This window comes from Asterias rubens, chromosome 10, assembly GCF_902459465.1.
Source record: "Asterias rubens chromosome 10, eAstRub1.3, whole genome shotgun sequence".
Classification (NCBI taxonomy): Eukaryota; Metazoa; Echinodermata; class Asteroidea; order Forcipulatida; family Asteriidae; genus Asterias; species Asterias rubens.
This window is the reverse complement of record NC_047071.1, coordinates 3,004,551-3,018,114: the sequence shown is the minus strand read 5'-3', so window position 1 is coordinate 3,018,114 and position 13,564 is coordinate 3,004,551. Positions and strand designations below refer to the sequence as shown.

Below are 13,564 nucleotides of genomic sequence, written 5' to 3'. Positions count from 1 at the left end.
ACCATAATCATTGTGCGCTTAACAATAATCCTTACTTGGTGATTCAGTGAATGTGGGGGTTGACTTGGGCAAAGGGTAGCCTGCGACAACCCTTGGAATCAAGGTCACAACTCTAGGTCCATGTCCGTGGTACATCGATCGTATGCCTATACGCAGTGGTCATATTTAATACGACCTATTGCCTCTATTTACAACCCAACACTCGTTTTATTATCTGGTAAACATCAGGTTTACTGGTGACCTTGCTCTAAACCATTGTGAGATTAGCATAGGCCTACATTTCGGTATACAGCACGGTCAGTTTATTCCACTGTTGTAATCAAAGTATAGGCCAACTCGTTCGACTCGGTGAAAACAACGGTACTGAGGCTAGCAACGTAAATCGCCGGGTATTTTGTTTTTATTTGAGTCCAGCAACATGCCCGGGTCATTTGGGAACCCGTCAGGGCTTCAAATTGTCGGTGCAGCCGCTGCAACTTTGGCATGTGTGCCCATCGCGACCGCTGCTGCCCTACGCATGAAGTACGGTCCCACGGTCTTCGATGATCTGAAAGCCATACGGAGGCAAATAGCATTAAGCAAAACTTTAACTGAAATGAGAAGGAAAAACGTCAAGCTGATCGACTTCTTTGAATCCCATGCGAGGGAAATCCCCGAGAAGGTTTTTGTGTTGTATAAAGATGAAGTCCACACGTACGGAGGAATTGACGATGAATCCAACAAGTTCGCCAATTTCGCCCTGAGGAGCGGGGCGATAGACGGCAAGCCCACGGTAGCAATCTTCATGTTCAACGAGCCAAACTTTGTTGTGTCATGGCTGGCCTTCAACAAACTCGGGCTGACGACTGCACTCTTGAACTACAATCTCAGAGGGGATGTTCTGCTACATTGCATCAAAACGTGCAATGTGAAGGCGGTTGCTTGCGGGACAGGTAAGAGGGAGTAAACTTTACCAAAGGCCGATCTGCCACTCAGAGGCGTTTCTGTATTACGAAGATGAGACTATAGGGCAGGATTAACATTATTGATGCATAGATTGTGTGTGTTTTCAGATAACTGAGAAAAGCTGAAATCTTTATCTGTTCAAATTTGTTGGTGAAAAGTTACCTCTAAAAGGTACATTACTTTTTTTGAACAATATTTTAGAATCATTATTAACAGCTCCTCAGTGATCCAGCTCTCAACCAAGTAAGCGATTGTGGTAATTTTAACTTAATTGTGGAGTAGTTTTACTAAAAGTTACTTTTAATCAAAGGGGAAATTGTTCTTAAACTATTGTTAGGCGCTTTGAGCTTTGCATGATTATATAATGCATTATGACAAACGTTTTCTCAATAAATGACATCGATGGTTTCTAAGTTAAGTTATAAGTTATTCAAAAAAAAGTTGTGTTAACATTTCAATATATTCATAAAAATACATAAATTAATCATTGTTTTGTTTAAATTATCAGATTCCCGCTTAATTGAAGCTTTACTAGCCATCCTGCCTGAACTAGATGCACTCGGGGTACAGGTTTGGATTATTGGCAAAACCTTGAGTGTGGAGCTTCCTTCTGGAATGGTTTATGTCGACACTTTGAATGAATGTAGCGACCCTATACCGAGAAGTCTACGCGATGAGGTCCCAAATGATACTGATGCACTGTACCTTTTTACCTCAGGGACAACAGGTAGGCTTTTAAATAATATGAATATTCATAATGCGCCGGTACCCATCACATTAATTTACCATAATATTATTATTACGATGATTATTATTATGGTTTATTGCCAAAAGCAAGTTTGCATTGATTGACGAGAAAACGTGCACATTTTTAAACGGTAAATGCAACAGACAAGACAATAACAATTTATGTGATTGCATATAAAATGCAAAAGGATTTTGTGAAGGTACTCTGAATGTTGTTACAACTTTGAAATGAACAAAAACCAATGAACGATCAAAATTAAGTTTGGCATTCAAAATTCCCCCTACAAAAGTACAAACCAAATTCAAGTGCAGGTAATTAGGCAGGAAGCACAATCAAAGCTTGTACAAGTGACGTGGCATTTTGGCTGGTAACCCTGTTCTGGTATAAACTTATGAGCTACTTTTTGTGCTTATAAGCTCTATGAAGTTGGGCCCTGCGGTAAAAGGTTTTTGCAATTTTCCAGACATTGCTTTGCAAGCTTTTTTGGGGTGACAGACGAAACTCATAATCATTCAATGTTTCTATAATGCTTATTGTTTTAATTGGCTTATCTTTTCAATCCTTTTACAGGTCTTCCAAAGGCAGCCAGGATACCATACTATCGTCAGCTAAGAGGATCTCATATACAAGCACCTCTGGAACTGCGTGGAGATGACGTCATTTATGCGCCGTTGCCTCTGTACCATAGCTCGGCTTGTATCCTTGGCTTCTGTAATGTTGTGCGAGTTGGTAAGAAAGTAGTTAAACACACATAATTAAGGTTGATTGAAGATGTTGTCACCCGTCAATTTCATCAAACTCTTCCTAACTCAGGACTAATCTTAGGACTTGGGACGAGTTAAGTTCCGTATCCATATAAGTGAGGACGCATTGACCCCATCCTAGTAACTCGAGATAGGATTAAGCCTATAGCGTTTTGTGAAATCAGCTGCTGGTAGGCTAGGCCCTAACATAAAGTTGCCAGCAACACATTTTTAACTAAACCTTAAATGGGGGTATTTACTCTTATAAAATATTATGATAAAAACTTACTTAGTAAGAAAAGAAGGAAAAAAACCGCTCCAGATTGTCAGCAACATCTAAGCTACCACTTTTTTTTATTTGAAGCCAGTATTTACATTTATATGAGATTAACTTGATGTTGTATTCGCTGCTGGTGAGAGTCTCATTTGGCTAAAAAAAAGTCTCCTGACAAACCGACATTCTATCGTTTAACCAAAATGTCATTATGTAGAATACCGGCCTGTTCAATTGCGGAAAGCCTCAAAGCTATATCACATCTAAATAACTTTAATTGTTAGCTTAATTAGTTATGAAAAGCCTTTCCCTTTCCTAATCAGGTGGTACAATCGTCCTAAGCAACTTCTCGGCCCGTCGGTTCTGGGATGACGTCAGAAGATATCGAGTCACAGTGATTCTATACATCGGAGAAATATGCCGCTACCTCCTGGCACAACCAAGGGTAAGAATTAAAGAGACAAACTCAACAAAAAGAGCCAAGTGGCAAAAACGATCTATACTGTAACTGAACTAGATTAAAAGCAAATAATATTCTTTATCCCCGATGCAAATCTAACATCTCTTCACTGTATACATTGATTGACACAATCGTGGTCTGACAAATAATCGGCAATAAAGTCAAATATCATTACTCATCCATAAACATGTACACATAGTAAATTAAACAGCAGTAACAGTGGCAAACCATTAACATGTTCATTTGGGAGTGGCAACTGTCAAGCGAGAATAAAGATATACTTTACTTAGGGGGGGGGGGGCTGTTGTATCAAAATTAAAAAATTTGTGAAGTTTGTCCATACGCACATACAGTGCTGAAAAAGTCTATTCGGAGTTTCCAGCTGCACATGTTTGTTACTGCTGACAACGCAATTTGTTGGAACTCCGAATAGGCTTATTAGATATCCACATTTTTCATGGTTTTTAAAACGAAAACAATATTGAAGGAGAATTTTTGTTTTACAGCGTGAGGATGATGGGAAGTACAGTCACACGATCCGCTATTTAATGGGCAATGGTCTCGGTCCTGACATATGGGGAGAATTCAAACGACGTTTCAACCTCCCTCACATCAATGAGTTCTATTCTGCGACTGAAGGAACGTACATAACAATAAATAGGGACGGCAAAGAAGGGACTGTAGGGAGATATCATGGTATTTTAAAGGTAATTCAAACAAGTTTACTTTTATCTTTGTTGAGTCTTATACTAATTGTTTAAGAATAAAGAATGTACCATTACTTCTTATTGTTTGCATTGATGTGGACATGAAATGAATGGATGAATGAAATGAGTGAATATATCCGGAAGTGTGTAAGTATTGGTAACAAAATGGAAAGCTTATTACTATAATAGTCAGTTAATCTATGGTCTCTATATTATTTACATTGATTTATCAACTTAGTCTTATAACTTAAATGTCTCTGTCAAATCTTTTTACAGGCATTAACGGACATTATTGTAATAGTGCAGTGCGATTTGCAAACGTCTCAACCACTTCGGGGCACAGACGGTCACTGCCTCATCTCCCCATCAGGTACAATTCGACTTAACGTTATGTAACCCTTTAAAGAGTCCCTTTCAGGATGAGTTGCTCACAACTGCTTCACAGCACTACTTAAACAGTTTTAAGCCATTCAAAAGCTCTAATAATGCCCTCACTGGGGTCAATGAAGAACTATTGGCTGAAAGTTGTATGTAGCCCGTCCAGCATGCACATTTCCATTGGTTTACCTAAGATGGCGACTAAAGGGATATTGTCTTTGACTCAAAACGATGATTACGTTTTCATTAGAAATCTCTCATTTCCTATAGGTGAACCAGGATTAATGTTGCTGCGAATCACTCAAACTTTGCCATTTGAAGGATACTTGGGGAATAAAGAGACAAATGAGAAGAAACTTGTGAGGAATGTGAAGAAAAATGGAGATGTTTTTTTCAACACGGGAGATCTGATGATGATCGACCAAGATGGATACGTATATTTTAAAGACAGACTTGGAGATACATTCAGGTAAAGTGAAAATCACATGTCAGAGCGATGTTTTCAGGAGAGTCGCGTATATAACAGTAGGCCTACTGGTATTTTTACGCTCGTGTCAATGCTAAGATAATGTTCGTCTCCTGAGAGGATAACATTATTTATTTTCGTGCACTGTTCTAAAAAAAAAAAATTACAGCACCTCATCAACAAGTTATATTTTAAAGGAAGCTTTCTATCATCATTATATTCAAACTGTGGAAGTTTAATGTAAATCTGTGAATGTTGTGTTTGTTGTCATACAAAAATTACCCAAACACTTAATAAAACTTGTAAGTTTTTATGAGTGTTTTATTTGTGTACAGCGCTTTGAGGCGTTGCATATAAGGCGCTTTATAAAATGTTCTTTATTATGATTAGTATTCTTATTACCCTGGTACGTTCTATAGGTGGAAAGGTGAGAACATTGCAACGACGGAGGTGGCGCATGTGCTGAATCTACACCCAAGTGTTCAAGAATCAAATGTTTATGGTGTGCAGGTCCCAGGTAAGTCTAAGTAGAAAAATACACCAATCGCAGAATGTTGAGTATTGTTTGACAATTAATTTTATCTTCACTAACAAGTTTCACGAAGGCGATTTAATTATCAATAGTTCACATTATGAGTTTGACGTTTAGGTAAAATGTTCCATTCTTAAAATCATAAAAAATTAATGTTTTGGTGACAACAAAAATTACTTAGAAAGTGGAATAACCAGTGACCTCCGGATTAATGTCCGGGTGCTCTACCAACTGAGCTATATATAGCCCTAATAGTGGCAATCTCCCTATTGGGGGTCTAGTCAGAATGCCTGTCATAAAAAACAGGTTTCTAACCCAAGTTTACAACTTAGAAGTTTGAGGTTCTTTATGGTGTGCTGGAATCACTTAGAAGGGGATGCGACTCCAGTTCAAAATATAATGTTCTAGTCAATTTGTCTGTTTTCTATTTTTTTTACTTTGTGAAAGGTCATGATGGCCGAGCAGGCATGGCCTCTATGGTACTCAGGAAAGACCAACAACTGGACCTGAAGAGCTTATACGACCACGTGACCAAGTCACTGCCGCTCTACGCGTGTCCAAAGTTTCTACGCATCCTGAAAGAGATGGACATCACAGGGACGTACAAACACAAGAAGACTGACCTGGCCAAACAGGGGTTTGACCTCAATGTCATTTCTGACCCACTTTACTTCATGAATATTGAGACCAATACGTACGTGCCGCTGGATCAGGACGCTGTGCTTAAGATTGTAGTTGGCCAGGCAAGGCTGTAGAAACAGGGGAAGTTTTAAGATACTGCTAGTTGGTGGCTTATTGAAAATTTGAAAATTAATACTGTAAAAGACTATATAAATTGTTTTTTTAACATACCAACTAATGTGTATTCATTTTGTTTAAATATTTTAAATCAGCATTGTTGTATTCCTGATCACTGCACAAGGTAAAGTCAATACACCAGAAGTATGAAAATAATAATAATAATATGCATATAGGACAGGATGGGGGGGGGGGTAATTGTTTTAATAATATCATTGTTTTGGTGCCAATCCGCAGAAACCATTCAAGCATTAGCTGCCGTGTAGCCAAGGATCGCACCAAGTTTTCGAAACAACCTCGTCCCAATTTCATAGAGCTGCTAAGCACAACAATTTGCTTAGCATGAAATTTCTTCCTTGATAAAAACAAGATTACCAACCAAATTTCCACATGATTTCCAGAGTAAGCAAACAACAGCTGAATACCAATAAAAAGCAATATGCAACAAACGGAAATTTGGTTGTAATCCTGTTTTTATCAAGGAAGAAATGTCATGCTAAGCAAATTTTGTTGCTTAGCAGCTCTATGAAATTGGGCCATGATGGGAAGCGGCAGCCCAGAGATCATTTTGAATGTATAACTTGGGTGCAATCCTAAGGTTCTATGGCTTCCGACACGCCCAAAAATTAAAAATTAAATAAATAGGAACATCAATGTAATTATATAATCATAATATAAATAATAAATAAAAATAATATAAATAAAACAAACGAAATGACAACTTTTAAAGTGTATACAACTTTATAACTGGGAATAGTTTAACCTTGTTTATATCTCCTGGATTAGATGAGTTTTCAAACTTAGATCTGAAGAAGGATAACTTGTATATTTGTAAAAAATAAATAAAATAAATAAAGGGATAGGGCCTACTCATAAAGCAGTTAAGGTAATTACTACTAAAAGTTCTAATAAAAAGGGTATTTTTTTAAAGGACAGCAGTTTTATTGGTTTTAAATAATCCACAATATTGATGTAAAAAGTGAACATTCAATATTCTGGGGAAATACTTTAAGATCGTTGATTACACCACAATCCTAAAAATGTTTACTTAAAGAAAGAGATTGATCATTAAACAATCCTAGAAATATCACCCACAATCTGTGTTCTCAATAAAAACTTTTCTCTCCATATCATTTGTTTGTTGGATGATACAGTAATGAAGCCAAATTCGTATAATATTAATAATATATAGCTTGTCATAATATTTGTATAATGACAACGATTTTGCATAGATTATACTTTCATAATATTGTGAACACTTCGCGGGGTCCGAAATGCATTCTTGCTATCGTAGAATTAGAACGGATCTGCTACACAATGCCCTACGGTTTTTCACCAGTCGGGTTATTTTACTGTATACGATCTACAGCCTAGGATTTTAATCGACCTGGTGAGAATGAGGTTAATGAATTTGCGCATGCGTATTTCGTAGACACCGTCTCAACATATCCGGACCGAGTGCAGAGATAAAGTCGGGTATTTTCCTGAATAACAAGTATGTAATTTGTTTTATCCTCTTACTTACAAATGTTGGATCATTCCTAATTATGTTATAGAGTTCACAGGAGTTTTTACTTGCATATTGATAACAAAAGGGCTAGAAAAGGCAAAGGAATGCTCGGTTTTATGGGACATTTATTTTTGATTATCTTGTCTTTCCAATAGAGAAGGGTATTTTGTGCTGCATTCATTCCGTGATAAATTTTAAGGCAATCATTTTCTCGGTGTCGGGATTCAATAGTTGTACTGAAGCCACTCTCACCAGTCTACTAATTACAGCTTACCGACAACAGAAACATGTAAGATTTGAGTAACCGCAGTAGTCACTTAAATTTATGGATAACTTCCCGTATGGCGCCACCACTTTTTCACTCATTTTTTACAGAAAGGGATATCTCATTGAGGTAAATTAGATACTATATTATTTCATATCGAATGAAAAAGTGGTGGCGCCATACGGAAACTTTTCCAAATTTATATTTAAATCTACATCCAATTATTATAATTAAACGAAATAAAATTGTAAACAAGCACTTGCCTCGCGCTCGGTGACTCGGCAAGCAGCAATAGTCAAAACTCAAATACAAAATAATTAATAATAGTAACACTCAGTAAACTGCCACTCACCAGCTCACTGACTTGACTAACTTCACTTTCAAAGGCTGTCGTCAGTGAATTGTGAGCGAGTGTTAAAAAACAAATCGTAGTAAGAATTCCTTTGATTGAAGTGATGCTAAATTAAATAAAGACCTCACATTATGCTTTTCATGTGTGCAGAATAATAACTTTGACATGGACTGGAATGGGAGTCCAATTCTTCCCAATACATTATTTGTATTTTTGTTCAATATGATCATCAGTAGAGGACAGTTTTTTCCATCATAATAATATAGGATGGTTCGATTTTCATTTTACTTGTTGAGTAAATAAGACAAAATACTTTTTGTAAGTTTGCTTTCAATAAGTTTTAATATTCCTGTGTTTTACTTTCAGAAGAAGTTTGTCTGCTAATGTTTATCTGAGGCTAGAATGGCTGGTGCTGGTGCACATCGGAATCTTAGCGGGCAGTTTAATGGTCAGGTGAATGGTCAATTAAACGGAAGTAACCATCCCTTGCAACAGCGACAGCAACAACAGCAGCAACAACTGCAGCAGCAGCAGCAACCACAACAACCGCAGCAGCAGCAACCCCAACAACAGCAGCTGCCGCAACTGCCTCAGCAGCCCCTACAGCAGTGGGCATCCGCTGCAGTTGTCCCCTCTCAACCTCCAGTCGCTCCTCTACCTACAGTCAGGCCACGAGCAGAGGCCATCCAGTACAACTGGCAGTCAAGCAAGACGTCTGTGAAAGAACGCTTTGCATTCATGTTCAACAATGAGATACTCAGCGATGTTCATTTCCTTGTTGGTAAAGGGATGAATACTCAGCGGATCCCGGCCCACAAGTTTGTTTTGTCCGTTGGGAGTGCTGTCTTCGATGCCATGTTCAATGGAGGGATGGCAACCACATCAAACGAGGTAGAGCTCCCCGACGTTGAACCGGCGGCTTTTCTCGCATTGCTGCGATTCTTGTACTCGGATGAGGTACAAATAGGCCCGGAGAGCGTGATGACCACGCTGTACACCGCCAAGAAATACGCCGTTCCAGCGCTCGAATCGGCCTGTGTTGAATTCTTAAAGAAGAATCTGAGCGCGGACAATGCCTTCATGCTCCTGACACAGGCGCGACTCTTTGACGAACCACAGCTTGCAAACCTCTGTCTGGAGACCATCGACAAGAACACCACAGAGGGCCTCACAGCCGAAGGCTTCACTGACATAGACCTTGATACACTGACCGTTGTCCTTGAGCGCGACACCCTCGGTATACGCGAGAGCAAATTGTTCAGCGCAATCTCGCGGTGGGCTGAGCACGAAGCCATCAGACAGCAGTACCCCGCCACCTCTGAGAACAAACGCAAAGTACTCGGGAACGCACTGAAGTTGATTCGGTTTCCCTTGATGACTGTGGAGGAGTTTGCGAGCGGTCCTGCCCAGTCAGGAATTCTTACAGATAGAGAAGTCGTCAGCTTGTTCCTTCATTTTACCGTCAACCCTAAACCCTCCACCGAGTTTCCTTCCAACCCAAGATGCTGTTTGACAGGGAAGGAGCAGACTGTGAATCGATTCGCACAGGCTGAGAGTAGATGGGGGTATAGTGGCACTAGCGACAGGATTAGGTAAGAAACGTCTTATTTTATACAGCTACTTGAGCGAAAGCACTTTCAACGAGAATGCTATTTAAACCAAGTGTATACATAATGTGTTTGTGTTTAAAGGGAATAAAAGAGTAATAATAATAATAATAATAAACTACAGCATTTATAAGGCGCACTTTACTGAAAAGGAGAAACATTCAAAGGCGCCGGTCAAGTTTTGTCAAGATGTTGGAAAGCAAGCAAGAATAAGTGTGTTTTGTTTTGAGTACATGTATTAATGGATACTATCTCGTTTCCTTAAATCCATCATTTAGATTTCAGGTAAACAGACGTATTTTTGTGGTTGGGTTTGGTTTGTACGGCTCCATTCACGGCCCAGCAGATTATGCAGTCAATATTCAGGTAAAGTCCTTTACAAATTCTCTTTGCATTCCAACGATGCTGTTATAATCTGGAATGTTATTGTTCCAGTGTTGATCTGTTTATGATGTCACTCTCTTCTGATGTCACTGAGCTCCAAAAGGAAGGCTTGTGACTGTCCATTATTTTGTGTTGCCCCTAAATTATGGAACAAGCTGCCGAGTGCTATCAGGGAAGGGGCATCTACTGCGACATTCCAGTGCTAACTCAAATTTCGCCCCTTTCCCAGCTTAAAATTTTTCTTAATTTCTTTGGATTTAATTCTGTTGTTCTTTGTGAGGCGCTGTGTTCTTTGTAGAGCACAATATAAATGCCGTTTATTAATTATTATAATATTTAAAAAATTCTTTTTACTAATTGTTTATTTTTATTTTTGCTATCTTCTGATCAGTTCAGAGAGAGACTTTGATAAACAATAACTTTTTATTTTATAACTTCAGAGAATGAGAGTGCTTTAAACAAAACTTGATCAATCTGAATACACTCGGATTTTACTTGTGATTTATTTTGTCTCGTACGCATTTGAACATTTGTTTTGCGACCACTTTGCTCCCACATACATTGCTTTAACACATGAAGGAAACAAACTGGGGCATTTTGTTGGGTCCCAATCTTTACTTTGTAATAATTTTTGTGAAATGGAAATAAATGTTGTTGAATACACATGATGCAATACGTGCACACTCCCACAGTCTGAACAAAGTCAGTGAGCGCACCCTGATTATTTTGATGGGCAAAGTTCAAGTCAAGCCTGTCTATGTATTTATCTAAAGTCCTTACTTCATATTATTCCTAAATAAATAAATCCCTTTTGGATACATAAATATCACAGGCCCCATATTCACCTAGACATGTACAGAATTATCAGCTGTAGTGACAATGACAAATGTCATGTCAGATAAACACATGTAAAGTGTGTTCTTTACTTTAAAACTCAAAGATTAAATAGAGAAGATAAACCCTTTCGAGGCCATTGGGTTCTGTATAAACATCACCATATACCAAACATGGTGTTGATTTTTTTATGAAAACAAATTTTATATATAATATATGAATAAATAATGAAACTAAAATTTGGTTTTGTTTTGAGATACTATTTTAAAACAAGGGAACATTGGAAAAAGTCATTTCAGGTCATGATTTTTACTTTGACCTTTTTGGTCGAGTTGGAAGTAGGTCAGAATTTGCAGCCATTGTGTGCAGGCCTGGAATTTCAGAGAGGCCACAGATGCCATTGCTTCTGTTGCCCCGTAGTCCTGGCCTTGATGCCCCCCTTTAAAAGTTTCTCACAGACTTAAAGAATTTCCAATGGATGAGCCCTTTGCTCAATGAAAATCTCCTTGCCCTCCCAAAGATTAATTTCCATGCCTGCTGTGCCTGGAAGTCTGATGTGCAGAACCAATAGATATTTCAACTATTTTCTACCACATTGTATTCGTATTTTAAATGACAGCCGGTAACTTTTTCTCTTGTTCTTTCTTGTTGTCTTTGATGAAGTAATTTCTTTTATATACGCTTATGTAAATGCATGTACAGTTTTAAGTGTCATAGTGTAAATATTGTTTTACCTCAGTATAATTTGTTGTTCTGTAATTAAAGAAAAACCAATTTGTACTGTTATGATCATGTTTGACAAGAAAATTTCCATTTTATTGACAATAAATATTGAATTGAATTTTTAAGTTGAGTAATTGACCATCCACTATTTCACCTCACAGATAATTCATGGCGATACTGACGTCATTCTCGGGCAGAACGATACCGGATTCAGCTGTGATGGTTCAGAGTCTACCTTCAGGGTTATGTTCAAAGAGCCGATCGAAGTACAGCCTTCGATCAGTTACATTGCTAGTGCAACCTTGAAGGTAAGTCTAGCAGGAGTTTTGTCATTTTTCTGAAGTATAAACAGGGGTTGTAGAAGCACCTTAAGTAAAAGAATAACTAATTACATAAAAAATGCACAACTACTGTACTTGGATCAGAGAGTAGTTGTTGCTTCGAAAGTCATGACACTTTTGTTCTTGAGCAAGATGCTTTACTACCACTGCTCCTCTTCACCTAGGGGTAAAAATGGGTACCTGCGAAGATAGAGGTTGATATTGAGTATGGAAAAGGCACTGGAGCGCCACAGCAGCTCAGGGTTGTGTAATCCCCAGGGAGCTGAAAAAGATTGGCCCAATGACCAGGGCACCAATGTAAAACGCATTGAGACGTTATTGTGAAATGCGCTGTACGAGAATTAGGTATTATTCTAAGGCAAGCAGACTTTACGAGTCTATGAAGTTCGTTCGGTAATTTTGTCTTCGTTTTGTTTTTCTACCTTCACAGGGGCCAGACTCCCACTATGGCACTAAGGGCATGAGGAAGGTGGTACACGAGTCTGTATCCAATGGTAAAGTAGTGTTTCAATTCACATATGCATCTGGCAACAACAACGGTACGTCTGTGGAGGACGGACAAATACCGGAGGTCATTTTCTACACATGACATAAAATACCACAATTTAATGGTCGGTTGTAAACAAAAGACAAAAACTAATGACATATGAAAAGTTTGGTCTGAGTATTACATATATGTATGATATAGCAAGCACTAATGTACACAGCACATTATGTACATTTTAAAAGAGAGACAAAAAAATATCTGCTTTGTAAAAGATAGATTTAAAACTAGTGTTCCTTGCACTTGGTACATGTTTGCGTGTTTGTCAGTGAGTTCCATGAGTTGTAACAACAAGTCATTATTTTCACAGAGATTAGGTATTAATTGTAGTTCGATCACACAAATGAGGGCTTTATGTTAGTATCTTTGACTTGTTTTTAGAGATATTACAAGTTGTTTGCAAAATTGTCTCATTTGGTCATTTAAAATAGATTTAACCACTTCACGACAGTATAAAGGAAAATGCCATGCCTGTCTGTAGTTTTATTTTTTCAGAATTCTTTATGAGAAAATTGTTGTCACAAGGAGACCGTCATTTAAACAAAGTAAAGACAATAAACGTTCTCATAAGATGTATACAGATTTTGTTGTTCTCTTTTGAGAAAAATATGGAATGTGTTCACCGTACATCGGCCAAACCGGAGCAGTAAGACACATATTTACAGCCAATATTTAGCCATGGCATGCAGGAGTCTCTGACGTGCCTCCCGTATGTGGTATACAATGATGAACCCTCTTAGTGCTACAACACAATAGAAGGACATGTAGAAGACGAGCAGAGTATACTGTTAAAAAATATCGAGACCAAACCGGCTCTTTTCAGAGCCAACACTCACTCAAAAGAGACTTACACATAGTTGTACCCGCAAGGTTACTATTAATTTATAGTTTCTTCTTATTTCTCCACACCATGCAAAGCTTCAAACAATATTTGGAAGGACATGTGCTTTGAT

The 13,564-nt window shown here is 38.1% G+C and overlaps 2 protein-coding genes across 3 annotated transcripts; both read left to right on the top strand.

The window, feature by feature from the left end:
- The first annotated feature begins 418 nt into the window (after window positions 1–418).
- On the top strand, window positions 419–6,008 carry LOC117295545 (very long-chain acyl-CoA synthetase-like). Its single transcript, XM_033778242.1, has 9 exons — window positions 419–932; window positions 1,454–1,672; window positions 2,264–2,422; window positions 3,034–3,155; window positions 3,677–3,877; window positions 4,154–4,247; window positions 4,526–4,724; window positions 5,141–5,238; window positions 5,701–6,008. The coding sequence occupies exons 1-9, from the start codon at window positions 419–421 to the stop codon at window positions 6,006–6,008; spliced, it is 1,914 nt and encodes a 637-aa protein (XP_033634133.1).
- Window positions 6,009–7,475: 1,467 nt separating this feature from the next.
- On the top strand, window positions 7,476–13,452 carry LOC117295838 (BTB/POZ domain-containing protein 1-like). 2 transcript variants are annotated; one of them, XM_033778610.1, is made up of 5 exons: window positions 7,476–7,546; window positions 8,545–9,770; window positions 10,064–10,151; window positions 11,888–12,034; window positions 12,498–13,452. In XM_033778610.1, the coding sequence occupies exons 2-5, from the start codon at window positions 8,581–8,583 to the stop codon at window positions 12,654–12,656; spliced, it is 1,584 nt and encodes a 527-aa protein (XP_033634501.1). In that variant the 5' UTR covers window positions 7,476–7,546; window positions 8,545–8,580; the 3' UTR covers window positions 12,657–13,452. The 2 variants fall into 2 exon arrangements, with proteins under 2 accessions (XP_033634501.1, XP_033634502.1); XM_033778611.1 differs by having other exon boundaries at window positions 7,494–7,546; window positions 8,548–9,770.
- Window positions 13,453–13,564: the final 112 nt, after the last annotated feature.

What these genes read in the sequence shown, in the direction of transcription:
- LOC117295545 (XM_033778242.1), top strand. Translation starts at nt 419, where the DNA reads ATGCCCGGGTCATTTGGGAACCCGTCAGGGCTTCAAATTGTCGGTGCA. An exon ending in GGCGGTTGCTTGCGGGACAG is followed by an intron (nt 933 to 1,453) that starts GTAAGAGGGAGT and finishes TTAAATTATCAG; the next exon opens with ATTCCCGCTTAATTGAAGCT. An exon ending in AGACTTGGAGATACATTCAG is followed by an intron (nt 4,725 to 5,140) that starts GTAAAGTGAAAA and finishes TACGTTCTATAG; the next exon opens with GTGGAAAGGTGAGAACATTG.
- LOC117295838 (XM_033778610.1), top strand. Translation starts at nt 8,581, where the DNA reads ATGGCTGGTGCTGGTGCACATCGGAATCTTAGCGGGCAGTTTAATGGT. An exon ending in GGCACTAGCGACAGGATTAG is followed by an intron (nt 9,771 to 10,063) that starts GTAAGAAACGTC and finishes TCCATCATTTAG; the next exon opens with ATTTCAGGTAAACAGACGTA. An exon ending in TTGCTAGTGCAACCTTGAAG is followed by an intron (nt 12,035 to 12,497) that starts GTAAGTCTAGCA and finishes CTACCTTCACAG; the next exon opens with GGGCCAGACTCCCACTATGG.